Source organism: Anolis carolinensis, chromosome 3 (assembly GCF_035594765.1).
Source record: "Anolis carolinensis isolate JA03-04 chromosome 3, rAnoCar3.1.pri, whole genome shotgun sequence".
Taxonomy (NCBI): domain Eukaryota; kingdom Metazoa; phylum Chordata; class Lepidosauria; order Squamata; family Dactyloidae; genus Anolis; species Anolis carolinensis.
Window position 1 is genome coordinate 142,000,649 of NC_085843.1, and position 25,541 is coordinate 142,026,189.

Consider the following 25,541-nt stretch of genomic DNA (forward strand, 5'->3'; position numbering starts at 1 on the left):
TTCTCTATTATTATTGGTATTATTACATTTATCATTTTTCTCTATTATTGTTGCTACTATTACATTTATTTTACTCTATTATTATTATTATTATTATTATTATTAATAATACATTTATTATTTCACTCTGATCTTATTATTATTGCATTTATTATTTTACTCTATTTATTATTACATGTATTATTTTCCTGTATTTATCATTATTATTATTATAAGTATTATTTTACTCTATTATTATTAAAAAGATACATAAGCACTGTCATAGACAGAACGCCACCAAATAGAATACAACACAGTTTATTAAAGTTACAGAACTGAGAAATGCCCGTAGGAAGCAAAGGACTAGGCAAACACTTGTCTTCAGTGTGAAAGTAACAGAAACAGCTCCGTTTGAATTAAAACGGTTCAAAAGGATAAACCGGATTAAACAGGAGTTTAATCCGGATTAAAACAAAAGTGCTTACTTCAGCCTGACAATTTAAACAAACAAAAGTTGGAAAACAGAGGTCAAAATGAACACAAAAAACTGGCAGCAGATTCCTCTCTGCTACTCAAAAGTTACAGATGAGTAACTCAAGCTGCTTTACTCCTCCGTGCAACGAGCGAAATCCGGGTCCAGGCATATCAATCAGGGTAACGACGGTCAGCGTGGGTCCCAATCCGGTCCAAGGTCGAAAGCTAAGTGCAGACGTCCACAAGTTCCACCGATAGCCACAGAAGGGATAGTCCAGGGTCGTAGTCAGTCAGTCAGTCCAGCGTCAATCCAGAGTAGGTAATTAATGTCCGTCAAAAAGACGACGGAGGTCCAAGCTATCAAGATTAAACACAAGTTGCACAGAAAAACCCCACACAGTTCCTCCCGCCGTCTATGCCCAGTGTCCTTGGTAACTTACGTATCCAGCAACGAATCACACCCGTCTTCAGGAAGTTCCCCAACAAGAGCCCAAGCGTTCGTCCAGATTACCTTGCCCAACGCAATTAGCCATTGATCCTAAACCCCATTTTATCCCAGTTCATAACTCCTCATCGCTGTCAGCTGCTATCCTAATTCCAGGTGCCTCATCATCATCCTCCTCATCAGAGCTAAAACACCTTTGACTACGCCCCACAGCATCCCCAGCTGTGGATCCCGCTCCATCCCTCCAGCCCGTCCATGGGTCTGATCCTGCAACCCGCCAATCGCCTCCCAAGCTATCATTGCCGGTGACACCCAGATCCTCCCTCACACGAGTCCACTCCATGTCATCCTCCTCTGAGCTAACCATCTCTTCCTCCATTCCCTCGGTAAAACCCTCAAATGAGTCTTCATCTGTTGGTTCTGCAAATAAGTCCCGGAGCCTTTTCCTTTCACGCTCCTCAAAAGAGTCTGACTCTCGAGGAGTCTTACGACCACGTCTCCCAGTACCGGAGCCAGAAGGCTCAACCATAACAAGCACATTTACATTGAAGAAGATGAGAATAATGATTTGATCAGAGTTGGACAGTCTTATCTTAAATTTGAGCTTTATGTAAATATTCAAAAACATTTAACCTACTGATGCCTCAATTAATGTAATTATATTGGTATCTATTTTTATTTCTGAAATTTACCACCCTCGGCTTATACTGGAGTCAATATTTTCCCAGTTTTTGGTGGTAAAATTAGGTGCCTCGACTTATATTTGAGTCGGTTTATACTCGAGTATATACTGTATTTAAAATTCTGAATAATCTTTTTATTTTCTAGGTCGGAGTACACATTGCAGATGTCAGCCACTTCATTCGACCAGGAAATGCTCTGGATCAGGAATCTGCGAAAAGGGGGACAACTGTGTATTTGTGTGAAAAAGTAAATTTTCCAATCTCTAGGGATTTTTTTGTTGTAATTTGTTTTATGTTCTTCACAGATTTAAACTATATTTCAATTTTAAAATAGCTTGAACTGAAGACATAGATCATGGTTGCCCCCACAAGTGGGAAGCTGCCAACCCCTACTGTGTGGTTTCCTTGACAATATTTGTTCGGGGGTGTGCTTTCACCTTCTTCTGAGGCTGAGAGAGTATGACTTAGCCCAGGGTCACCAGGCGGATTTTCATGGCCAAACTGAGATTTGAATCCTGGTCTCGGGAATCATAGCCCAACACTCAAAGCAATACATCACATTGGTCCTAGGAAAACTGAAGTCAAAACGTAAAAGAGTTCCATAACAAATTATTGCTAAAGGATTAAGGAGTAATACTGGGGAAAATGCAGTCTTCTATTAAGAACATATCATTGATTTTATTAGCTTACATTAAGACGATATATATACTAGGCTTGATCGATCCACGAAAAATTTGATTCTAAACTCGTTTCAAAACTAGAGGGGGGCAGCTTTTCGTTTCTGATGGTATTTCCGAATTTGGCCCCCCAAAAAATTCGAAATTAACGAAAATTCGTTATTTTCTAAATTAATTCGTTAATGGCGGACGCGCATGCGCAATTCCCAAAAACAGCACAGAGGGAGAGGACTTTACAGGACTCTCCCACCCTCATTTTTTGAGTGATCTTCTTCCAACTTGGTACAGTGGTAGAACACATTTAACACTGATAGCTCACCAAAATTTGGAACGTTTCCCTTATCCTCTGATTTTTGGCGAATTTTCATAGCTTTTATAATAAACCATTTTTTAATAATTGCAGAAATCTGTTCCTGGTTTGAAAGTCTTATTTCCTGTTAAATTGGGTTGTCTTTACTGTGAAAGTCATTGTACTACTTCAGAAACTTTGTTTTTGTGGCTGAAACTTTGTTAAATTGGTGTGTGTGTGATATATACTGTGTATATAGTCCCTGCATAATGTGTGTGTGTGTGTGTGTGTGTGTGTGTGTATATAGGTAAAGGTAAAGGTATCCCTTGACGTTAAGTTCAGTCATGTCTGACTCTGGGGGTTGGTGCTCATCTCCATTTCTAAGCCCAAGAGCCAGTGTTGTCCATAGACACCTCCAAGGTCATGTGGCCGGCATGACTACATGGAGTGCCATTACCTTCCCGCCAGAGCGGTACCTATTGATCTACTCACATTGGCATGTTTTCAAGCTGCTAGGTTGGCAGAAGCTGGAGCTAACAGCGGGCACTCACTCTGCTCCCGGGATTTGAACCTGGGACCTTTCGGTCTGCAAGTTCAGCAGCTCAGTGCTTTAACACACTTCGCCATCGGGGCTCATGTATATATAATATACATACACATACACACAATGTGGAGAATATGTGGAAAGGTAGATAGATAAGTTGGGAGCCACAGTGAAGGCACCTTCCTGGGAGCAAGGTCTAATAATAATAATAATAATAATAATAATAATAATAATAATAATAATAAAATCCCTTACAATATCCAAGATGGCTCACTGCTACAGAATCTTGGGAGGTTTAGTTTGATATGGTACCATTATTGGCAGAGAAAGCTAAGCTGTAGGAGTTGAAATCCAATCATTTATCCTCCCTATAGAATCAATTTTATATGCATTTTTAGCTACAGAAAAGCTAAAATCAGGACAGTAAAAGAACAACACCCAGAAAATGGGAATTCCAGACAGGAAACAATCAGGGCCAGCTAATACCTCCCAACAAAGGATTCCCCCAGGTAGGAAGCAGCCAGGCTTTGAAGCTGCAAGGCTATTCAAGGTGACCAATTGCAACATTCACACTTGCCTCCCACAGACAAGAGTTCTTTCTCCCACCCTGGACCTTCCACAGATATATAAACCCCACTTGCCTAGCTTCGCACAGACGTCAAAACCTCACCGCCGGGCCCCTCTCTGTCTCTCTCGGTCTCTCCATTCCCGGCTCCATCCGCCGCCTTCCCGCCTCACAGAGAGACACCAGGCCTGAGCTGAGGCGAGGCGGCGGCGGCGGCCATTTCCCCCCTCCGTCTTCCTCCTCCTCCTCGGCCTCCTTCCCCCTCGCTCCCTCCCATTGGCTGAGCCCGTGACGCCCCTTTTGCTGAGGGGCAAAAGGAAAGGGCCTGAATGGTGGGAGTTTGGGTGATTTGCAAAAGCTTTTTTTTCCTAACGAAAAAAACGACGACATAACGAAAAACGGCCTCTCGCGATTCGAAACCGCGATATCCAGACGTGTGGACAACCAATGCTTCAAAATTGCTTCAAAACAAACGAAAATAACGAATTAATAACGGTTAACGGGGAAAACGAATTATTTGAGCAAGCCTAATATATACAATACAGTTGGCATCAATATGTGTATTTGTTTTGTTTTTACAGAGAATTGATATGGTTCCAGAGCTGCTTAGTTCTAACTTATGTTCATTGAGATCCAATGTTGATAGGTAAGCATGCACTTTTAAAAAAAACCTAGTCAAGACATTTACTTTGATTTAGTTCTGTTCATTAAATGGGGCTGATCTTCTCCCACCCCTTTATATAATATAATATTTTATATAATATATATATATCCCACCAACAGTCTTTTGATGAGAGTTGTAGCTTTTCTGGAGTGGGATAGGATGTGGTACACATGGGAATAATGGAAAGAAGATGCCTGTGAGAATGAAGAGCAGTGATTTACATGACTCTCTTGTGCTTAAGAAAGAACACCTTAAAAGCCAAGACAGCTAAAAATATGCTTTCAAGTTTCATCAGTAACTTCTTTTTTCCTAGGCTTGCATTTTCATGCATTTGGGAAATGAATAATAACGCAGAAGTATTGAAGACACGATTTACAAAAAGTGTCATTAATTCCAAGGTAGGGTATTTTGAACTTTGGCTAGCTCTAAAAAGGGGGCTGTGTAACAGTCAGTTAAATGTGCACCACACAGAGCCGGGAACAATGAAACCATATCTCCCCCCTTCCTCCAACTTTAATAATGGGCAAATTCCAGGATCTTTTTTTCCATTTCTACCTACTTTCATTCCAGAAGAGATGGCCATATTTAATATTAAGAAGATGGATGAGGAAGAATCCCCCCCCCCAAAAAAGTATTTTAATATTTTCCATGTATAACTGCATAACAACATTTTTCTGTGGTGGTTACTGAGAGAGCTACTGTATCTCCAGTGCTTACAATTGCTAGTATTTGGATGTATTGAGTTAGTAAATAGGGCAAATTGATTCTTACTCTTGTTTTTGCAGTTATAAGATGATAAATGGAGAATCAAAAGACAGATAAAAATCTGTATTCAAAAATTGGTATACAATATACAAATGTTCTCTTTTTCCCAGGTGTGAATTGCTTAGATCTTTATTTCATGCTCCCTTTAGTAAAAATATCATTGTTGATATGTTAAAGTAGCTCAATAACCTAGCCAAACTAATAAATCTCAGTCTTATTTAAAGTTGTGTTTTGTAAGAGGAGGCTCTGCAAGCCAAAATATAAAAGTGACATATTAAATATGTCTGTTTAAATTAATCATTTCTATAAAAATAGAGTAGTAAGAAAGGAGTATTAAAATATCAGCAAAGTTAGTATATTGCGTTACAGATTGTGTGTTGCATATCAGTTGGCTATGCAAATCTGCAGCAGAGTTTTTGCAAAAACTTGTCTTTCAGAAATGCAGGTTTGAATTGTGCTGCTTTCAAATGGATTGCATTTAAGAATGGTCACTTTATATTTATTGTGCCTCTTGCCCTTTTTTTCCTTCAAAGGCTTCCCTGACTTATGCTGAGGCACAAATGAGAATAGATTCTGGCAGCATGAATGATGACATTACGCTTAGCCTACGTGGATTAAATAAACTGGCCAAAATACTTAAGAAGCGTCGGATAGATAAGGGGTAATTGTTCATATTTCTTGTAATGCTGTGCATGATATTTCACTCTTACAGGCAGCTAACATTTGCCAGTGTCAGCTGTACTGAAAGAGAACAAAAGTCAGATTTGCTTAGTTTACAGTTGCTGTATATATTCAGCTATTACAATCTTGCCTCTGGAGAAATGCTAGCTTAATAGACAAACAGCGGATCCCTTTCAGCAGTATCAGCTGAATCATAGGAGCCCCCGGTGGAGTAGTGGGTTAAAGCCTTGTAACTTGAAGGTTGGGTTGCTGACCTGAAGGCTGCCAGGTTCGAATCCCACCCGGGGAGAGCACGGATGAGCTCCCTCTATCAGCTCCAGTTGTTCCCTGGGCAACGTCCTTGCAGATGGCCAATTCTCTCACACCAGAAGCGACTCAAGTTGCTCCTGACACGAAAAAAAAAAAGCTGAATCATGGCCAGGAATAGTGTGGACCTGAAGATGTTGGGGCTTTAATTTCCATCAGTAATAGCTGGCATAGCCAGTGGTGAAGGATTATGGGAGTAGCAACCCTGCAATATCTGGAGGAGTGCTGGGAAAAAACAACTGGAGAACCAGTTCTCTTTTGAGTTGGCATATTAAAATGAGCAATATGTAGTCTTGTAAAGGTGTTTTTGGATTTCTGCATTCTGGAAAAAGGATGCTTGACCTGTACTGACACAATGAATCAGGCAACACTTACATACAAACCCATGATTTCAGGCAACAAAAGATCCTTGGTCCATGACTTCTTTAGCCAGTTCCACTGCTGCGTGCATTACGCTGCTGGTTGTCTTGGAAAATATGGTATTTAAAGCTAGTTAGTTATGATGTTCAAATGTAGCTACTGTTGTGAAGTTTCTTCAGTTTCTTAGCTCAGTGCTAACAAGACAGTATGTCTGCTACTTTCAGTCATTTCCTGTTATATATAGCAAGAGCCTGGCTATTTCATATATTTCTGGGTCATGATGCGAATAAGTGAATTAAGTTGGTGTCCTGTACTTTATGTAAAATATGTCTGCAATTGTTCTCCAATGCTCTTACTTTCCTAGTAGATGCCTTGGAGTTCCTTAGCAAATGTGATGAATATTTAGAAATATAGCAGTAAAAATATTTTTGTAGGTTATATTTCCAATTTCAGGATCAATACTTTTCAAAATATGTACTGTAAAATGTTTATTTTGTTAACCTGTGTTACTTTCTAGGGCTTTAACACTTTCTTCGCCTGAAGTTCGTTTCCACATGGATAGTGAAACCCACGATCCTATTGATTTGCAGACAAAGGAACTCAAGTAAGTTAACAAAATTCCAAGAACAAAATGCATGGGCTTGTTTTCCAGAATCATGTGATGTCTCAACTTAAATTGCATGAACTGCATTCTAAAAAGCTGTAAATGTGTCCATTGGCTATTCCAGTTTTCCAAAATTGTTTTCCATCTATGAAAGTGTTTTCTATCAAATCACTGGACTGGAAGCAGGAGAGGGGGAAAGTAGACTCGCCTTTTGCTACTAGAGATGTTTTAATTGCCAACAATTCTTCTTAGGTACATTCCTCTGTCCTTAAAGTTGTGATGTCCAACACAACACTGTGTTCATTTTGACTTGTGCTCACTGCCAGTTATTTGGACAGCTCCCCCTTTTGATGAGGGTTGATGTACTTCATGTGACAAATCCAAGGACAAGTCCTGAAGCCCACAAACTTGAGTCAGGTGGAAAATATGGTATCTGTCATCTTTGCGCCCCAATTGTGTGTTTATGGGGAAATGATTGACTTAATTGTCGCTTTTGAAGTAAGAATAGAATTAATAATAGCTATTCTGTCACTTAAAAGTGTAATGTTTTTGTTGGCAGAGAAACCAACTCCATGGTTGAGGAGTTCATGTTGCTTGCTAATATCTCTGTAGCACAAAAGATCTATGATGAATTCTCAGAGCATGCCTTGCTGAGAAAGCACCCAGCGCCACCTCCCTCTAATTATGACATCCTTGTTAAGGCAGCAAAGTCTAAGGTAAGTTCTTGATAATTTGTTTCTTTCTGTACCTATCCTTTGACCTTCAAGAGATCCTAGATGTGGAGTTTGTTTCCAAAAAGTACTGAATCAAAAAAAGAACAGAAAGATAAGTTATAGGTGGCAGCACATTGTTGGCTAAGAGTGGAATATTATGAACAGATCAAAACAAGCAAATGTATCAAATCACATCATTGAAAAATTGCATTTTATAGCAAAAGAATGCATATCCTAGGCACATCCCATCCCTCCATTTCCTATACAATATGTTCAGGTGTATGGACTTTTTGGAAACAAGCTCCACATAAGGATTCTCATGTCTATGGAGTTCCTAAGATGCATTCTGTATTTTGAAGTTGTTTTATAAACTTTAGTGTATTTTGGAGTTGTTTTATAATCTTGAGTTTTACCTGTCCTCTGAAGAGCTCAAAATACATAATTCTTCTGATTCACGGATTGCATGAGCATATATGCAGCAATTCATATGTAAACTATGGCAGACTTCTCTTTCACAGGATTTTGAAATCAAAACTGATTCTGCAAAGGCTCTGGCGGATTCCCTGGATCGTGCAGAATCTCCTTCTTTTCCATACCTGAACACCCTGCTGCGTATTTTGGCAACCCGCTGCATGATGCAAGCTGTCTATTTTTGCTCAGGAATGGACAATGATTTTCATCACTATGGTTTAGCATCACCCATTTATACACATTTTACTTCACCAATCAGAAGGTATTGTTCAGTTTTGGGGTTTTGAAAAAAATAAAAGCCTGTAGTCTGACAGAGATATAAAGTTTTCAGGTGTTTTTATGTCATGGGGAAAATACCAGTTTTTTAAAAGAGGAACAGAGATTTTGGGAAAGAATAATACATATCTAATACCTATTTTCATATCAAACCCAGACTTACTTTACTAAATCGACAATGTGAAATGTCCCATTCATAACTTAAGTTACTATATTTATTCAGTTCTAAGACATCCCCCCTCCATATAAACATCTCTAAAAACAAGTTGTGTATTTGAATTGGAGGTGCTATTTTATATATATGAAGCTTTTTATTTCTGTTGGTGGTACTGAAAGTGGTGTGCATCTCACAATCAATGGTGTCTTAGAATTGATGATAAAAATATATTATTTGCCATATTGTAAAATTTCAAGATATAATAGTTCCATACTACTAAAACTGTGAATATGCCTTAACCTAAAGAGGGCTGTAGACTGCTGTATTCTGTATTACTGGAGGGGTTTTTTGTCATCTAAGAAGTGCAGATGGCATGAGAGTGAAAACAACTGATAGCATGATAAACAAAATAAAATATATTATTTGGAAAAATAGTCTCATTCAATCCCAATCTTAAGGAGTAGACAAGGAATATATCTCAATATTATGCTAAAATCATCATTGAAAATGCTATATTTTCCCATAATTTCCAATAAGCAACTAAGACCCTCCAGTACTTTCTTTTGTTTGGAAATACTGCTTGGATTTGAGCATTGTGTATGCTTACCCTGTGTCCATGAATTATTGCTCTGCATTATTACAGATTGTCTTGCACATAGCACATGTTACCCAATTCATGTCCTTTTGTGTGAGTAGAATCTTGTTTTACAGTTCCCAAATAATAATGTAGTTGATGGTCCCCCATTCCCTAATGTTTTCAGGTTCCCACCTGTTTCTCTCCATTCTTTATACAGAATAAGTGTAAGATACTGAGGACATATCAAAACTTGGTGGCCAGTTTTGAATATGTAATACAGCAATTAAGGTGCCTGACAGAAAAAGGAAAGTGAGGTCTTATTTATCAGTGGCATGTGTTTTTCCTTACAGATATGCTGATATTATAGTGCATCGACTGCTCGCTGTGGCTATTGGAGCAGACAGCACATATCCTGATCTTACAGATAAACATAAATTGGCAGAATTGTGTAACAATCTCAATTATAGGCACAAGATGGCTCAGTATGCACAGAGAGCATCTGTTGCCTTCCACACTCAGGTAAATGGTTTTCTATTTTATTTCAGCAATCATGAGAACTGAGCGTAGTAATGTCTAATTCTTTGTGGTACTATATTTAGGAGTGTATTATTATAATGTGCAATTTTTAAATGGTTTTATATTTTAGTTCTCTCATTTGGGTTGGGGGGGGAGCAATACTGTTGGTGTTTTAATTTTTTTTACTTTCATCATGAATGGAAGGAGAACACCATTTTGGGATATATTCTTGACTGAGGCCCCATCTACACTATAATATAATGCAGTTTGAAACTGCATTATGCAGTCAGTCAACTCATACAATGTTAAGCTGCATTATATGAGATTACACTTACTATGTAATGCAATTTCAAACAGTATGGATGGGCTTTAATATAAAATTCTGAGTATTAAAGTAATTTATTCAAATTTTGATTGGGATTTTAAGAGATTCAAGTTTGTTGTCCTGTTCTTTCATTTTCTTTATGGCAAAAATAATGAGACCTTGTAATATGCTAATAATTGTGTAGGTGAGAAAAGTGAAGAGAATTTCTTACAAGTTTATTTTTTCTTCTCAGTTGTTTTTCAAAAACAAGAGTGTGGTGAATGAAGAGGCGTATATTCTGTTTGTAAGGAAGAATGCAATTGTGGTTCTAATTCCCAAATATGGCTTAGAAGGAACTGTCTTCTTTGAAGAAAAGGATAAGCCAAAACCATCACTACTGTACAATGATGAGGTAAAACATCTTGATTTATGGAGTAGGCCCCTTTACATGGAAACTGCATTTTGCAAAATATGTCTAACGAGTTTGGTGTTTTAGTTTTTATACACATTCAGTGTATTGAAATGGCAATATGAAATAGAGAGCAAAACCCAGAGAAAGTGTTTGGAAACACCTGTCCTTGACAGATCTCTTTCTAATGCTGCAAATGTATAATTCTTTTTGGCTTGAGATACATTTGATAAAAATAAATTGGAAGTATGTATATATGCTATATGGGCATGCTATACAACTCATGGCTTTTGAAATTCTAAAATCAATGATTGGCATACAAACAGATTCCCAGAGTATGGAGGAAAACTAAGATCATTGCCATTTTAAACCCTGGTAAAGATGCCTCCAATGCCAGGAGCTACCGACCAATCTCACTCTTATGTCATCTATATAAAGTATATGAGAGGATGCTATTAAATCGATTAGGACCTGTTATCAAACCCAAGCTTATTGCACAACAAGCAGGTTTCAGACCTGGGAAAAACTGTACAGGTCAAATTCTTCATCTGACTGAGCATATCGAGGAAGGCTATGAGAAAGGCTGCATTACGGGAACAGTTTTTGTGGACTTTACGGCAGCCTATGACATGGTGCAACATAGAAAAATGCTGCATAAAGTCTACCATAACACCCGGGACTTCGACTTTACAAAAACGGTCCAGACCCTCCTGGAAAACCGCAGCTTCTATGTGGAGTTTCAGGGCCGGAAAAGTAGATGGAGGAGGCAAAAGAATGGTTTACCCCAAGGCAGCGTTCTTGCATCGACCTTATTTAACATCTTCACGAACCATCAGTCACTACCACCACTCAAAGAGTTTTATATATGCTGATAACCTTGGCCTAACAACACAAGCAAAATTTTTTGAAACAGTTGAAAACGAACTCACTAATGCCTTGAAAGATCTCTCCAGCTACTACAAAGAACCACCTGAAGCCTAACCCTTCCAAGACACAAGTGTGTGCTTTCCACCTACGTAACTGTGAAGCCAACAGGAAACTGAAAGTTACTTGGGAAGGCCAAGAGCTCGAACACTGTTTCCATCCTAAATACCTTGGTGTCACCTTAGATCGAACACTAACATATAGGAAACACTGCCTGAACACAAAGTAGCTGCACGCAATAACATCCTGTGGAAACTTACTGGCAGTGCATGGGGTGCAGACCCACAATTAGTAAGAACATCAGCCCTGGCCTTGTCTTTCTCAACTGCTGAGTATGCCTGTCCTGTCTGGGACAAGTCTGCCCATGCGAAGCAGGTGGACATAGCACTGAAGGAAACATGCAGAATAATCACAGGATGCCTTAAACCTACACCTGTGGATAAACTCTACAAGTTAGCTGGCATTGCCCCCCCCCCCCCCCCGATGTGCGATGGGAAGTTGCTAACTGTGAGAGAAATAAGGTCGAACATTGTGAAAGCCACTCACTGCATGACTATCAGCCTTCTCCCACCAGACTCAAATCAAGGAAGGGCTTCATGAGAACCACCATTCCTCTTGATGTTCCTCCAGCAACAGCAAGAGTGCCCCTCTGGGCCGCTAAACCAGGCAATTCCAACTGGATGGCCCCCCATGAGGGTCTTGCTCCAGGGGCAAACCCAGAATGGGCAACTTGGAAGTCCCTGAACAGACTCAGAAGCACAGTGGGCAGATCAAAAGACAACTTGGCAAGATGGCACTACCTGGAGGAATCCTCCACCTTGTGTGACTGTGGAGCAGAATAAACAACTCCGCATATGTATGCTTGCCCACAATGTCCTGCCTCATGTACGGAGGAGGAGTTGTTTAAAGCTATGGACAATGCGGTCACTGTTGCCCGCTTTTGGTCTAAAACTATGTAGCTGCTTGTGTTTTCCTTTATTTCATCACTTTTAAATTTATTTATCATGCAATGCTTTTGACACGAAATAAATAAATACAGTTCATGGCTAATCTGTTTGAAAGAAGTTATCTGACTGCTCTGATGATGATGATTACGGATGTTCCAATGTGCCTTTGATTGGCAGTTTTAGTCCCTGATCAAGTCTGTCCAGCCCTAATTTACTGATTAGGTTTTCTCAGTACTTTACCCCCAGCCCTGGCCTTATAGTTTGCATTTTGCACAAGTCCTTGCCCTGCCCTCTCAAATCTGATCATGTCCACCTTGTCCTGGTTTACTGGTTGTTGATGTTTTTGATGTATTTTTATGATATTTTTACTCTGCTGTTTTTAATTATTTTAATTAGAATGTTAAATGTTATGTTTTTAATTGTGTTTTAGCTTGTAAGTTTTGTTTATGCTGGGCTTGGTCTCCATGTTGTTATAATTTTACATGTTTTATATCATTTTTTACCTGTTGTATGTTATGTGCACCCTAGAGTGCCTTGTAAGCCGCCCTGAGTCCCTTCGGGGAGATGGTGGCGGGATATAGATAAAAGTTTATTATTATTATTATTATTATTATTATTATTATTATTATTACTATTACTATTACCTGTATGTCTTTCCAGTCTTTCTCCCCATAGGGACCTAAGGCAGTGAACAAATAAACACCTAATAAAACCTTTAAAACAGATACAAGCATTAAAAAAAATTAAACATGTGGGTGGATACAAAAGTTAAAATACAAAAAATACCATTAAAATTACATTCATACCCCACCATCCCCCCAAATCCCACCTGCAATCTCCCCAGCAGCATGTCCTTCATCCTTTATTGGTTTGCTTTGGTTCATGTTTAATTGTATATGTTTTCTTGATCCTAATTCCTATGTAAACAAAGGTGTGTGTGTGTGTGTGTGTGTGAGAGAGAGAGAGAGAGAGAGAGAGAGAGAGACCTAGGGTTTTTGTGTGTGCTTTGGTATATTTTACCTGTTTCTTGAAAGTTAAAACTTGAGATATTTAAGTATGCATATGTGCTTCTGGCTTTGAACATTTCATATAAAGAATGTGTAATACATATTAACACATGTTTATGTTTAATGTAAGTTTTTAAAAATATGCCTTGGTTAAGTCATATTGCCTTGGTTTTTAGATACCATCTCTTACTGTGGAAGGCACAACTTTTCATACATTTGACAAAGTTACGGTGAACATCATGTTAGATGCATCCAATATCCAACATCAGAAAATACGTATGGCTTTGGTAGAGCCAAAGGTAGGTTACTGACAACTGTTGCTTGGAAATAATACTGCAGCATGGAAAAATCCACAAACTGTCATAGTCTTAAGTAGATCCTAAGTGTTTGACATTTGGTGATTCCTTCCTGAAAAAAACCCCAACATGTTTCCTTAAATGTGATGTCCATAAAAGTTCTGAAATAGAAGACTAGGAATGTTTAGAGGAATAGAGAAAGAGGCGTATAAACAAATTTTGAAGAATCACCTAATAAAATTTGTCCAGTAGAGCAAGCATTACATTTATGTGTCATTTAAGAAGTAATAAGATAAAATTTTGTGTTTAATATTTTCACCAGGAAGAATTTTAGCCCATTCGTAGAAACTATTAATTTGTCCTTTGTACAACCTTAGAATTTGTCACATATGTTAGAGCGCTGTGTTATATTTGCAGGTTGAGTTCCTTTTTCTATTTGGAGGGCCTTCTCACAAAGCAAGATGATATCAGTAACCCGAGGCCCTGTGTGAAATGACTGTGTTGCAGCCATGTTGGTGTTACTCTGTTTCCTGGCCAGCATAGTGGTATCAAAGGAGTTGGCATTTAGACTGTTTCCATGTGACCTTAGGTTTTTCAGATTAATTTGAGAGTGGTAAAGAGATTCGTTGCAGAATATCTGATACCACTGGCATGAAAAGAAGGCTTGAGAGAGACAGGTGGTTCAGTGCAATTTAAAACCAACAGATTTTACTCGCTGGTACAATGTCAGTCATAATGCGGTGGAATATGTTTAGAGTAGGTCTGTGTATAGGGAAGATTCCTATGAAATATAGTATTACATGCTTAAAACAACTACTTTGTGTCCTGTATAAGATACCTGTCAGGAACAGCTAAGAAAGTTCATCTAACATCAGGAATGAAAGGCATTTTATTGGAGGGCACTATAGAGATTCCACTACATATTGATTCAATGCATTTCATCAAGCTAATGTTTGTCTGTTTCCTAAATATTTCTTGATTACTCCAGGGACCTATTCAATCTTCCAAAAACTGACTGACTCTATCCTATGAATACCGTGTTTCCCCGAAAATAAGACAGTGTCTTATATTAATTTTTGCTCCAAAAGATGCGGTAGGTCTTATTTTCAGGGGATGTCTTATATTTCCATGAAGAAAAATTCACATTTATTGTTGAACCAAAAAAAATGAACATTTATTATATACTGTACAGTAGTTGTCATCACAAACCAGCATAACCAGACAAACTGTGAAGCATATCAAGAATTTCTTGTTACTACCAATATTTCCATGTACAACACTCTATGGTATGTACATTTACCACTCCTGCATGCTCTGGTGTTCTGTTCGTTGGGCATGCTTCCAAACAAAAACTTTGCTAGGTCTTACTTTCAGGGGAGGGCTTATATTTAGCAATTCAGCAAAACCTCTACTAGGTCTTATTTTTTGGGAATGTCTTATTTTAGGGGAAACAGGGTAGGAGCATTGCACACCTCTTCTCCTTGATACCACATTGGCTGTTTAGTCCTCTACTGGCAATTATGCATTTGCCACAGAACTTTATAAAGAGGCCTTTGATGCACACTCTGTTAATACATGAGCTGTCATTTTCACTACTACCGTGTTTCCCCGAAAATAAGACATTCCCTGAAAATAAGACCTAGTAGAGGTTTTGGTGACTTGTCAAATATAAGACATCCCCTGAAAATAAGACCTAGTGTCTTTGGGAGCAAAAATTAATATAAGACACTGTCTTTTATTTTTGGGGAAACACGGTAGGGTTCTATCCATCACGGAAACTTCAAACCTTTTTCTGTACTGATTTTTTGGTGTGAATGCAGAAATGCCAGAGTGAAGGTTATATCCTGAGCATTTTGGGGATGGCACTTTGTGTTGTGCCATCCATTCCTTATAGTAAGAACACTATTAGAGAATGTAGACCGACCAGCAAGATCTGGAAGGCCATATATCACCTATCCAAAGCTTGGAGTCTGGGAGGGTGTTGGTTTTGGTTGGATGGTTGTTATTTTGAAACAAGTAAAGATTGTATTTGTGCACTGAAGTATAAATAGATCTAATCCTATTCCTTAAAACTCATCTGGGATTTTGATATATGTGTGTCTTAAACAGATTGGTAAATTGTCATAATATTTGTGTCTTACATTCGTCTTTCTCTGTTAGGTACCAGGATGTAATGTTCCGAGTGAAAAAAGCAAGAATCGTGAACCAGAAAAAAAGAAGAAGAAGCTGGGGAAATAATTTTGTTACAGCATTTAAGAGATTTTCCAACTTTTAAATTATATTTGAAGAAAAACTTCTATGTCTTTTATACAGTTTTAGAGATTCCTAAAAAAAAATGTACCTGTGCTTTAACATTTTTTTTACCAGTATTCTGATACAATGACATTTTTAAATGCTAGTCATGTATTGTATTAAAGGCCTCTGTGCCAAAAATATGTGATCTTTTGGAAATTCCTGGTTTGTCTTCAGAAATAGAAAAACTGATGAGTTTCAATATGGAAAAATGTATAATGCAAGATTGTCTATATTTAATCTTTGACAGTTAGAACTGCTCTGGACTAAGGTGCCAGCTTCTAATGTTTTCCCATGCACATCTTTTGCTTTCCTGATATATTTGTCTGCTTTTTTAAGGAAAAGGGGCATTTGTACTGCTACTTATTCTTATTAAAAGTGGACATTATATACAGTAGAGTCTCACTTATCCAACATAAACGGGCTGGCAGAACGTTGGATAAGCGAATATGTTGGATAATAAGGAGGCATTAAGGAAAAGGCTATTAAACATCAAATTAGTTTATGATTTTACAAATTAAGCACCAAAACATCATGTTATACAACAAATTTGACAGAAAAAGTAGTTCAATACACAGTAATGCTATGTAGTAATTACTGTATTTACGAATTTAGCACCAAAATATCACGATATATTGAAAACATTGACTACAAAAATGCATTGGATAATCCAGAACGTTGGATAAGTGAGTGTTGGATAAGTGAGACTCAACTGTATCAATAAATATACATCAACTTTGAAGGCTTTTAACTTGCACAACATCAAAGGAGGAGGACAATTGTTGTTGCCTCAGGACTATCAAAGATGGCAAGTGGAGAAACAAGGGTGCACAGGCATGAGGCAACTGAAGAAGATGGTAATGTTATGAGGACAACGAAAAGCTGCAGAAGACCACTACTAACAATTATTTCCTCAGGAGAAAATGTTTTTAAAAACTCATTTTTTTCCTGATTTATTTATATCCTGCATTCTACCTGGCACAATATTCAGAGTAGCTCAGGGGATGTTTTATTTTTCCATGAAGAAGAATTAGCATTTATTATTGAACAAAAAAAATATGAAAATTTTTCTTATTGTACAGTAGTTATCACAAACCAGCATAACCAGACAAACTGAATCCTATTAATAATTTATTGTTATTACCCTTATTTCCATGCACAACAATCTATAGTATGTACATTTACCTTTCCTGCATACTCAGGTGTTCTGTTCAGTGGGCATGCTTCCAAACAAAAACTTTGCTAGGCCTTACTTTTGGAGGAGGCCTTATACAGTATTTAGCAATTCAGCAAAACCTCCACTAGGTCTTATTTTCAGTGGATGTCTTATTTTTGGGAAAACAGGGTAGGATTCATAAACCTGCTCAGCCTCAGAGAAAGGCAAAAGCAACCCTCCAAACCTGAATAAATCTTGCCAAGAAAACTATGATCGGGCTGTTATAAGTAGAAAAGGACTTGAAGGCACAAAACAACAATAAAAGGGGAGGCAGTAATCCTGTAATGCTTTAAAGATTTAACCACTTATGTTTAACTTGTGCTATTGTCAAATAGTTTGCTCCTCAGATAAACTGAATGTATCAGAAATAAAAAGTAGTTTAGCAACAAAGACAAGGTATAAATAAAGTTGATGAGTTTACTTATGTCATTCAATACAATCATAAGATTTGTTTCTTTAAAAGAATCCTTAAAAACTGATGGTATGCCTTGACAGGCTTAGCATCAATGTGTTGGTTGGGAGATTAAAAAGTTGAAAGCCACTGTCTTATATTGTCATTCCAGGAAACTGAAAATGTGCCCTTCCAGCTACGTGGGGTTGCAACCTTCATTATGTTTGGAAAGGACAGAATACATGATTGATAATGTGTAATTATTGATCAGGGTTTGGGTGTCATCTGAATCACTAGGCCTAAATCACCAGTGCTTAAACCATTGTACAAAGGTAAAGGTTTTTCCTTTGACATTAAGTCCTCATGTGCAACTCTGGGGGCTGGTGCTCATCTCCATTTTTAAGCCAGAGCCAGTGTTGTCTATAGACACTTCCAAGGTCATGTGGCCAGCATGACTGCATGGAGCACCATTACCTTCCCGCCGGAGTGGTACCTGTTGATCTACTCACATGTTTTCAAATTGCTAGGCTGGCAGAAGCTGGGGCTAACAGCGGGCGCTCACCCTGCTCCCCGGATTCAAACCGCTGAATCCGCTGTGCCACCGAGGGTTCCATCATTGTACAGAACAGATCCATAATTCCCAAATACTCCAAAATGATCTGCATATGTACATATTCCAAAATACCTTGTTCCAAACATTTTGGATAAGGAATATTCAGCTTGTATAATGACAACCTACACAGGATCTTTCCTTCCCGCCTTCCACAGTATAGAACTAGCTGTATCCATTAGTATGCCAATTAGTGAAGGGGAAACCTAATTAAGAAACTAAATCCTAACCTACCAACATATCCTGTACATTTATAAGTTTCAGAAAATAGATTACAACTCCACCTGAACACCTGGCTATCTGACTTGACTCATAGACAAAGACACAGCATTCTGCCCATTTGTGAGGAAGTCTTTATTGTGTTGATCAAGTTTCATTCCATAATTAAAATAGGTGGTTAGGACTTATAAAGTGTGGTACAAAAGGTGCCCATTAAAGAATTATGCTTCCTAGGTTCAGTGGTAATAAAAAACAGTTCAAAAGATTCTTCCATTTTTATAAAAATATCTCTTAAAAAGAGAAGGACAAATATTTAAAACCAATGCACTGTATCCTAAGTATTTGCTTTGTACAATCTTCTTGACCTAAGTTTTGAAAAGGAGCAAGTGTCTATAGTACTAATTATTTTCATGGAAAACAGGATCGCACATTAATCATGCCACAAGCAGATCACTTTGAGAAATGTGTTTCCAGAAGACTGGTACTGGATTGATAAGCAGACTCATTTTCAGTCCAGTATCTAGGAAGGGCTTTTCCGTGCTGTAAATGGGAAAAAACACAATCCCAAATAACACTAGATTAGATACTACAAATCAAAATTAATCCACTTTCTGTAAAACTTTAAACAGCGGGTACTCTAGCCAGCTCTTCCACAGAGACTGACAGATCAACCAATGGCAACTGAGCCCCCAAGCTTAGTAAACTTACTTTTTCTGCCTGTTGCTAGAATGGAATGTAGAAAAATATTTACGGGACAAAATGCATGGTAGTGACAGAGTAAAATGGGATCACTAGTGTTTTTGACTGGACATTGGAAAGGAGCATAGAGATAGTTTACACCTCTCAACTGAGTATAGCAATCTAATGGGGAGGACGACAAGGCAAGTCATTGGCTACTCATTTATAGAACTTTTCAGTGGAAGTTCTGTGCACGTCTGTATTTGTACTGTATGTGGGACAGAGACCATGAAGAGCTCTATTTGCAGGTTCATGGATTTGATTATTTGTGGGTTTGCCATTCCCTTCTTGAGGCTGCTACATGCACATTGATAACAGCATGGGGTTTTGGGAAAGGGGAACATGTGTCTGCCACAGCTACTGATGACCACTCCCAAAACCTGTGGCTGTTGTGTGAATGTGCGCTCAACCACTGCAGACTCTGCCGAAGCATCAGCACTCTCCGTCACCTACCAACCCTAGAAACTGCTGCATGGGTTTCGGGAAGTAGGAGGTCATCATTGTTCCTCTGCCCTCACCATGTTGACGGGGGAGGCAGAGCAAGGTGTCCCCTTTCTGGAAGTCCATAAGGAGACAGTTGGCAGAACATTGCTGTCACTCCGGCCTCCCCATGGTTTCAGACTGGGACAGAGAAACAGTGGTTTACTTTACAATCCATCACAATTCAGCCTATCTCCATGTAGGCTTTTGGGGATAGTTGGCAATGTCCATCACTGCTTCTCCTCACACCTCAAGGCTTTGGTAAAGAATCAGTGTGTGTGTGTGTGTGTGTGTGTGTGTGTGTGTCTCTCTCTCTCTCTCTCTCCCCCCCCCCCCCCCCCAACCACTTACTGAAGTCTGGCCTAACTCTGCATTCCCACTTTCCCTACAACTTTGGAAAGAGAGGAAGAAGCAATCTTCTTCACCAATCATCTCCTAAAGCCTTTGGTGTGTAAGTGTAAGCTTTGTGTGTGTGTGTGTGTGTGTGTGTGCGTGTGGGGGGGGGGGGGGTACAATTGGCAAGACCCTTGCTGTTTCCCTGACGCCCCGCCCATGACTTTGTGTAGGCAGACTATGGCTCCTTTACCAACTATTTCCTGAATCCTTCAGCTACAAGTTTAGGAGGCAGTTTGCCAAGGAGCCTACAACAACTTCGCCTCATGACTTTGTGGAGGCAGAGAACCTGTAATCTTCCTGGCAAACTGCCTCCTAAACTCACAGCAGTAAGTTCAGGAAGAAGTCTGCAGAGGAGCCTGCACCTGTTTCACTTTGCCCTGTGACAGAGGGAAGGCAGAGAACCTATAACCTCAGTGATGTCCCTCACCCACAGTCCCCTGAAGCTTGCTGGTGTGTAGGCTGTGAAAAATTGTTGAGTCACCACGGGAAGAAAGGCAGGGTATAAATAAATATAATTAATAATAGTAATAATAATAATAAAGATCATAGTGTCCCACTCTCATCACTGCTTTAGGGAAACATACTGGCAGCAGCAAATCTCATCTTCAAGCAACTTCCTGAACTTTGCTGCTATGAGTTTGGGAGATTTGCCAGGAAGCTTGTGGTTGCTTTACCTCATAAGTCTGTGGGAGGCAGAACAGCTACAATCTCCTTAACCATCTGAACTTAGCAAGTTTGGGATGTGATCTGTAGGGCAGTCCATGGCAGCTTCACCTGTAGTTAGTCCTCATGAAATTGCTCTTTGCCAATCCTTTCAGGGTATGAATATGATACTCCAACACCCTATAAATGCCACATTTCTAATTTTGCTGCCTCAGCTAGGAAACTTAGCTATGGAAAAGCATATATAACTAGCTCATTACATCGTTTAAGCATCAGATTTTCTTTTCAGCCCAACCAGAGTTAACCCCCCCCCCCCCCCGGCAACTCCTTTGGGTCTCCCACAGCCACTCAAACTGTCTTACCTTTGCTCTGAAAAAATGAAAATTGTTGTGACCCTCACAAAGATGCAGGTCGTTCTCTTTGCAACTGGTCTCAGGTCCAACTGTGTCCATAAGACTACTGGAACAAGTCTGGCCATTGTAACCACTATCCACCTGGTCAAAATAAATTAAATTGGATAATGCTTTTGGAGGGTACTGACCTACAGTGAAATGCCAGAGCCAAACAAAATTTTGCTATACATAAGTAATTTGATACTTTAAAATAAAAATCCAAGAACCGCCTTTCCGAAAATAACGTCAAAGTTGCAATAAATGTTCCTCAAAACATCAAGTGTTACAATTATAACACTTTAGAACTACAGATTTTTGGGGGGATTTTGGGGGAGCAAAAATTATATTTAATGTTACTTTCATGCTCTGAAATGCTCATGCCAAAATCTAGATCCCACTCAAGTTGCCCCAGGTGATACATGCAAGTGGGATGCAATGCATGATATGTGTGGATCAGAGTGCTTAAGCCTTCACACCATTAACCTTACCTGGAAGCTACTGCTCTCACAGGGAGTGACACTGCTTTCAGCAATCGGAGTCATACAGATGCAAGAACCTTCAAAGTTCAAGCCAGTGATTGTCATGCCACTATTTTCAGCTGATCCTTTTACTGAGTTCTCATCCATCATCCCATCTTGGTCATACATATCCACTGTATGGCTTTCTTTGAAATTGTGGAGATCATGGATCAATGCTAATTCCTGTTTGTTTTCTTCAGAGTGGTCTGGTGAAAGGGCCACTCTGGCAACCACCAAATGGGTGCCATGTGTGGAGGCATCTCCATTCAATTGGTGCAGGTTGGTTTTTGCCTGTACTGGGAATGGATTTTCTGCAGGCAAAACATTTGCTGTGGCCTCATCCACCTCTTCCTCCTGCTTTTCACTGGGGCTTTCAGGAGTAGAAGGCAAGCAAGCGAGAGAGGTCTGATACACTGTGCCTCCCCGACATGTCACAGTTCTTATGGGGGAATAGTTTTTTAATGGAGAACATTCTGCAAAAGAACTCCTGGTACCACAAGGAGCTGGTCGGCATACATTTGAAATAGAAGGCACATCTGGAGACCGAAAAGTGAATTGTTTTTGTTCTGCATTTTGAAGAAAAGAACACGTAGAATAAATTGATTAATTTCAAAGTAAAGTTAGCCCAGAAATCTTACTGAATCTTCCCTCTCTCTATTGCAAAAACCATCCATGCAACTTACTATATGAAAAAATTAACATTGTTGATATCAAACTTGTTAAGTTTGAAAGTGTAAAATATAGCTGTCTTCCACTCAAAGTTCACATAAGTCATGGCTCAGCATCTAATCAAGAATTAAATTACACTATCAAATACATACCTGATAGCGGTGTCTTTCTTATCTGAATACTAATTGGAGAGACAGTTGGAGAAGCACAATTTGCCAGATTTCTCTCTAGAAACGAAGGGCTGGATAGGCTTCCCAGACTGTAAGTCCTCCTACCTCCCTGAATAGGGCTGGAGGAAAACTGGCCCTTTTAACATAAAAGAAAATTTCTCATTAAAAGTTAACAAGAGGTGGCAGTTATAATGCACTAAAGTTATCAAAAACGAAAACTAAATCGTCTTTGCTGACAGGAAACCTAAAATAGTATCCTTTAGACCCCAAAGATTTTAAATGAAAGTTGAGCAAATTTGCCTGATTAAAATACTGTATTTTACCACATAACTGCCATCACCACATAACCATCGCACCCCCTCTTTTCCAGTCCAAAATTTGAATTTTTTCTATCCTTGAATAATGGTCACAATTACACCTTCCCTCTGGGAGCAAAACCAAGTTAAAAAAATTGAACTCTCCCTCCTCCCTCCATTCATCCCTTGGACACAGGACAGTTTAAAAAAAACAACAACCTGAAACTGGTGACCCTTAAGGCATGTTTTTTCAGCATAATAGTTGCACCTTCCCTTTTCCAAAAAAATGGCATAACTGCTACTATTACGTGATGAAGAACAGTAAAAGTCATTAACTTTCCTTATACCAAACTTTTAATTTCAGTGAAGCATGGTAATACTATTTTGCCTTGGTAATTAAGTAATGGAACAGCCAAAAGACAACCAAATCTGTTAGATGCAGATTCACCCAGAGTTAGAATTGATCCATTGAAATTAGTGGAAGTCACATTCGTCATTACAGTACTTTGATTACCATTTATTTCACGGGGTTTGTTCTAATGACGACTATTTTTGGACTGAAACAATATACATTCACCTATGAAAATATTTTGCTTCTCCTAGTTCGACCATAGGTATTAGTTATCTGCAACATTCTGTTATTTCTGGGCTATGCACTCATGAGCGATCAAATCTTCGCAAGATTTGCTCAGAAAAAATTTGCCATTGACCACCTCTGTGTTGAGAGAGTATGATTTGCCCAAGGTCACCCAGTCGGTTCCCATGGCCGAACGGGATTCAAACCCTTGTCTCCTGGAACTTTAGTCCAACACTCAAGTCACACTGGCTCCTTTCCCCTGCCCCCAGATCCCATGACAGAGATAGACAACGATGTTGTTGGCAGGCAGCTCCCTTCAAGCCAAGTCCAATGACTCTTGCTCAAATGCTAGCCAGGCCCAACATGACTCCCATCGATCACATTTCAAAGGCATACAGACTGAGAAAGAATTCCACCAGCATCAGCCAGTGTATGTCTGCAGCCAAATCCTTACCGAGCTTGATGTATTTAGAGGACTTCGACAGCGGACTGGAGATATGTCTATTGAATACAATACTCCAAGGGAGGCTGGAACATTGTGTGGACTGTGAGGAGCAGGGGATGAGTTCCCAGAGGAGAGGCTCCCATTCTCATCTAAAAAGAGCTTTCTTCTTAGTGAGGAAGTACTCAGGCTTTCCTGAGATTGGTCCGCTAATTCATCCGCTTTAAAATATTCACCTGAAAAATATGACAGAGGTGGGCACTTTCTCTGATTCCAGAGACATTTTTTCCTCCCCAGATTCTGGCACTGCCTGTAAATCACCTTCCATGGCAAGATTAGCATGATCTTTTAAAGTGTTTATGTGGGCTAACATAGGCCTGGTATGGAGACTGCATTTAAATGTCACGTCATCCTTAGAGGATTCTGGGAACATGATTTGTCATTTTCAGGACAAGTATTTTGGAGACATGGAGAGATCCCAGTGGACTATATTTTCCATGGCCCCCTCCTGTAAACAGACACACAAAATATGGAAGAGAAGCTATTCAAAATTCCAGTCACCTGTGAACCCAGCCCTTTTAAGTAAATAGGCACCCCCCTGCTTATCCATTGGTTATCCATTGCCACATTGTCAGAAGGCAGAACTGGTTGAAAAGTGGAACTCAGCACTTTTTAACCTGCAAATGCATTTTGGTCAATGAATGTAAATAACACACTACCGTATATGATAGCATGTGTGTGAGTGGTTCCAAGCATTATTATACAGCCCAGATTTCCCTGATCTGGAAACTTCAAATATTTTGGACTGTAACTGCCACCAGTTCTTGCCAACCCGACTAATGAAGAGAAATTGAGGAAGTTTAAGTCCAAAGTATATAAAAGGCACTAGCCTCAGAATCTTATCTGCAACATGAGGACAGTAAAGCTAGTCTATTCTGTATGGCTACTGTAACAATTAAAGTCACCATACATGTTACACTCTTTAGGGTTTTTTTAAAAAAATGTGCATGGTATATTATTATCAGCAGTATTAATATCTATATAAAATTCCATTCCTTCATACAGTCATTTTTTACAAAGACTCACAAGCCGTTTTTTCTTGGATACATACCTAATATTTTTTCAATGTCAAAATCTACAGGTAGAGATAATACAGTCTGGCACGAAGCTACAAGAAATAAGAATTATAAAGGCAAATTCAAAAGGATAAATGAGAAACATGTAGTGAAACTAATTTTTATGATGTACAGCAAGAATCCTTCATAAAGTCCTAGCCTGATTTAAGCTCGGGTTATCTACAAAGAGGTTCATCACCAGAAAACTAACCACCAGGTGGTAATTTGGCAGTAAAACTATTATTGTAACATTGTGGAATATTTACAATCTATTTCACTCAAGGGATTACCCTAATTAAGGAAATCCAGGATCTTCAAAGTATTCAAAATACATTTCACAAAGGTTTTCTAAATGGTTCCCTTTCCTCCTCCAGCAAGGCTATGGAAACACTGAAATTGATTTGTTATACAGTATTGAGTAACCACCAGTTAGCGTGGCATTTAAATTTTAAATTCAGGTTATCTTTTGTATGAATTGATTAAGTAAGTCATCTTCATATTCTTGAGGTTTCTTGTTTCATATAAAATGTAATTCAGAACAACCAGTTTGTCAAGCTTGGACAAAATTACTACCAGGTGAAGCACAAATTTTGTTGAAGGACATAGGCAAAGGGCACATACAAACCTAAAGCTTGTTTAGAGTTGTTTCCACCATAAGATAACATGGTTTATTGGCACACATAAACAAAACAGATGCCAAATCCTAACTGATTGTTTTCCCACC

General features: G+C 38.9%; 2 protein-coding genes and 1 long non-coding RNA gene across 6 annotated transcripts in view; 1 reads left to right on the plus strand and 2 right to left on the minus strand.

Annotated features, from left to right (window-relative positions):
* The window catches only part of dis3 (DIS3 homolog, exosome endoribonuclease and 3'-5' exoribonuclease), a 29,331-nt gene extending 11,751 nt beyond the window's left edge, over nucleotides 1–17,580 (plus strand). For both annotated transcript variants that reach the window (XM_008106907.3, XM_003218660.4), the window contains 11 exons: nucleotides 1,727–1,828; nucleotides 4,238–4,302; nucleotides 4,634–4,718; nucleotides 5,619–5,746; nucleotides 6,950–7,036; nucleotides 7,596–7,752; nucleotides 8,268–8,482; nucleotides 9,581–9,749; nucleotides 10,304–10,462; nucleotides 13,514–13,636; nucleotides 15,794–17,580. In XM_008106907.3, the coding sequence (XP_008105114.2) occupies nucleotides 1,727–1,828; nucleotides 4,238–4,302; nucleotides 4,634–4,718; nucleotides 5,619–5,746; nucleotides 6,950–7,036; nucleotides 7,596–7,752; nucleotides 8,268–8,482; nucleotides 9,581–9,749; nucleotides 10,304–10,462; nucleotides 13,514–13,636; nucleotides 15,794–15,871 (1,368 nt within the window). In that variant the 3' untranslated portion in view covers nucleotides 15,872–17,580. The remainder of the gene's footprint in view (nucleotides 1–1,726; nucleotides 1,829–4,237; nucleotides 4,303–4,633; nucleotides 4,719–5,618; nucleotides 5,747–6,949; nucleotides 7,037–7,595; nucleotides 7,753–8,267; nucleotides 8,483–9,580; nucleotides 9,750–10,303; nucleotides 10,463–13,513; nucleotides 13,637–15,793) is intronic.
* The window catches only part of bora (BORA aurora kinase A activator), a 40,336-nt gene that overhangs the window by 3,151 nt on the left and 11,644 nt on the right, over nucleotides 1–25,541 (minus strand). For 2 of the 3 annotated variants that reach the window (XM_062975575.1, XM_008106911.3), the window contains exons 7-12: nucleotides 24,814–24,870; nucleotides 23,715–23,938; nucleotides 22,370–22,523; nucleotides 21,519–22,114; nucleotides 21,001–21,132; nucleotides 18,482–18,901 (exon numbers count right to left, since the gene is read on the minus strand). In XM_062975575.1, the coding sequence (XP_062831645.1) occupies nucleotides 18,812–18,901; nucleotides 21,001–21,132; nucleotides 21,519–22,114; nucleotides 22,370–22,523; nucleotides 23,715–23,938; nucleotides 24,814–24,870 (1,253 nt within the window). In that variant the 3' untranslated portion in view covers nucleotides 18,482–18,811. Of the gene's footprint in view, nucleotides 1–18,481; nucleotides 18,902–21,000; nucleotides 21,133–21,518; nucleotides 22,115–22,369; nucleotides 22,524–23,714; nucleotides 23,939–24,813; nucleotides 24,871–25,541 lie in introns of those variants that run through there. The other variant, XM_062975576.1, reaches the window with a different exon arrangement.
* LOC134297606 (uncharacterized) lies at nucleotides 282–1,731 on the minus strand. The gene is made up of 2 exons (XR_010004399.1): nucleotides 894–1,731; nucleotides 282–810 (listed from the first exon to the last, which is right to left on the minus strand). It is a non-coding gene; the product is annotated as an uncharacterized LOC134297606 (long non-coding RNA).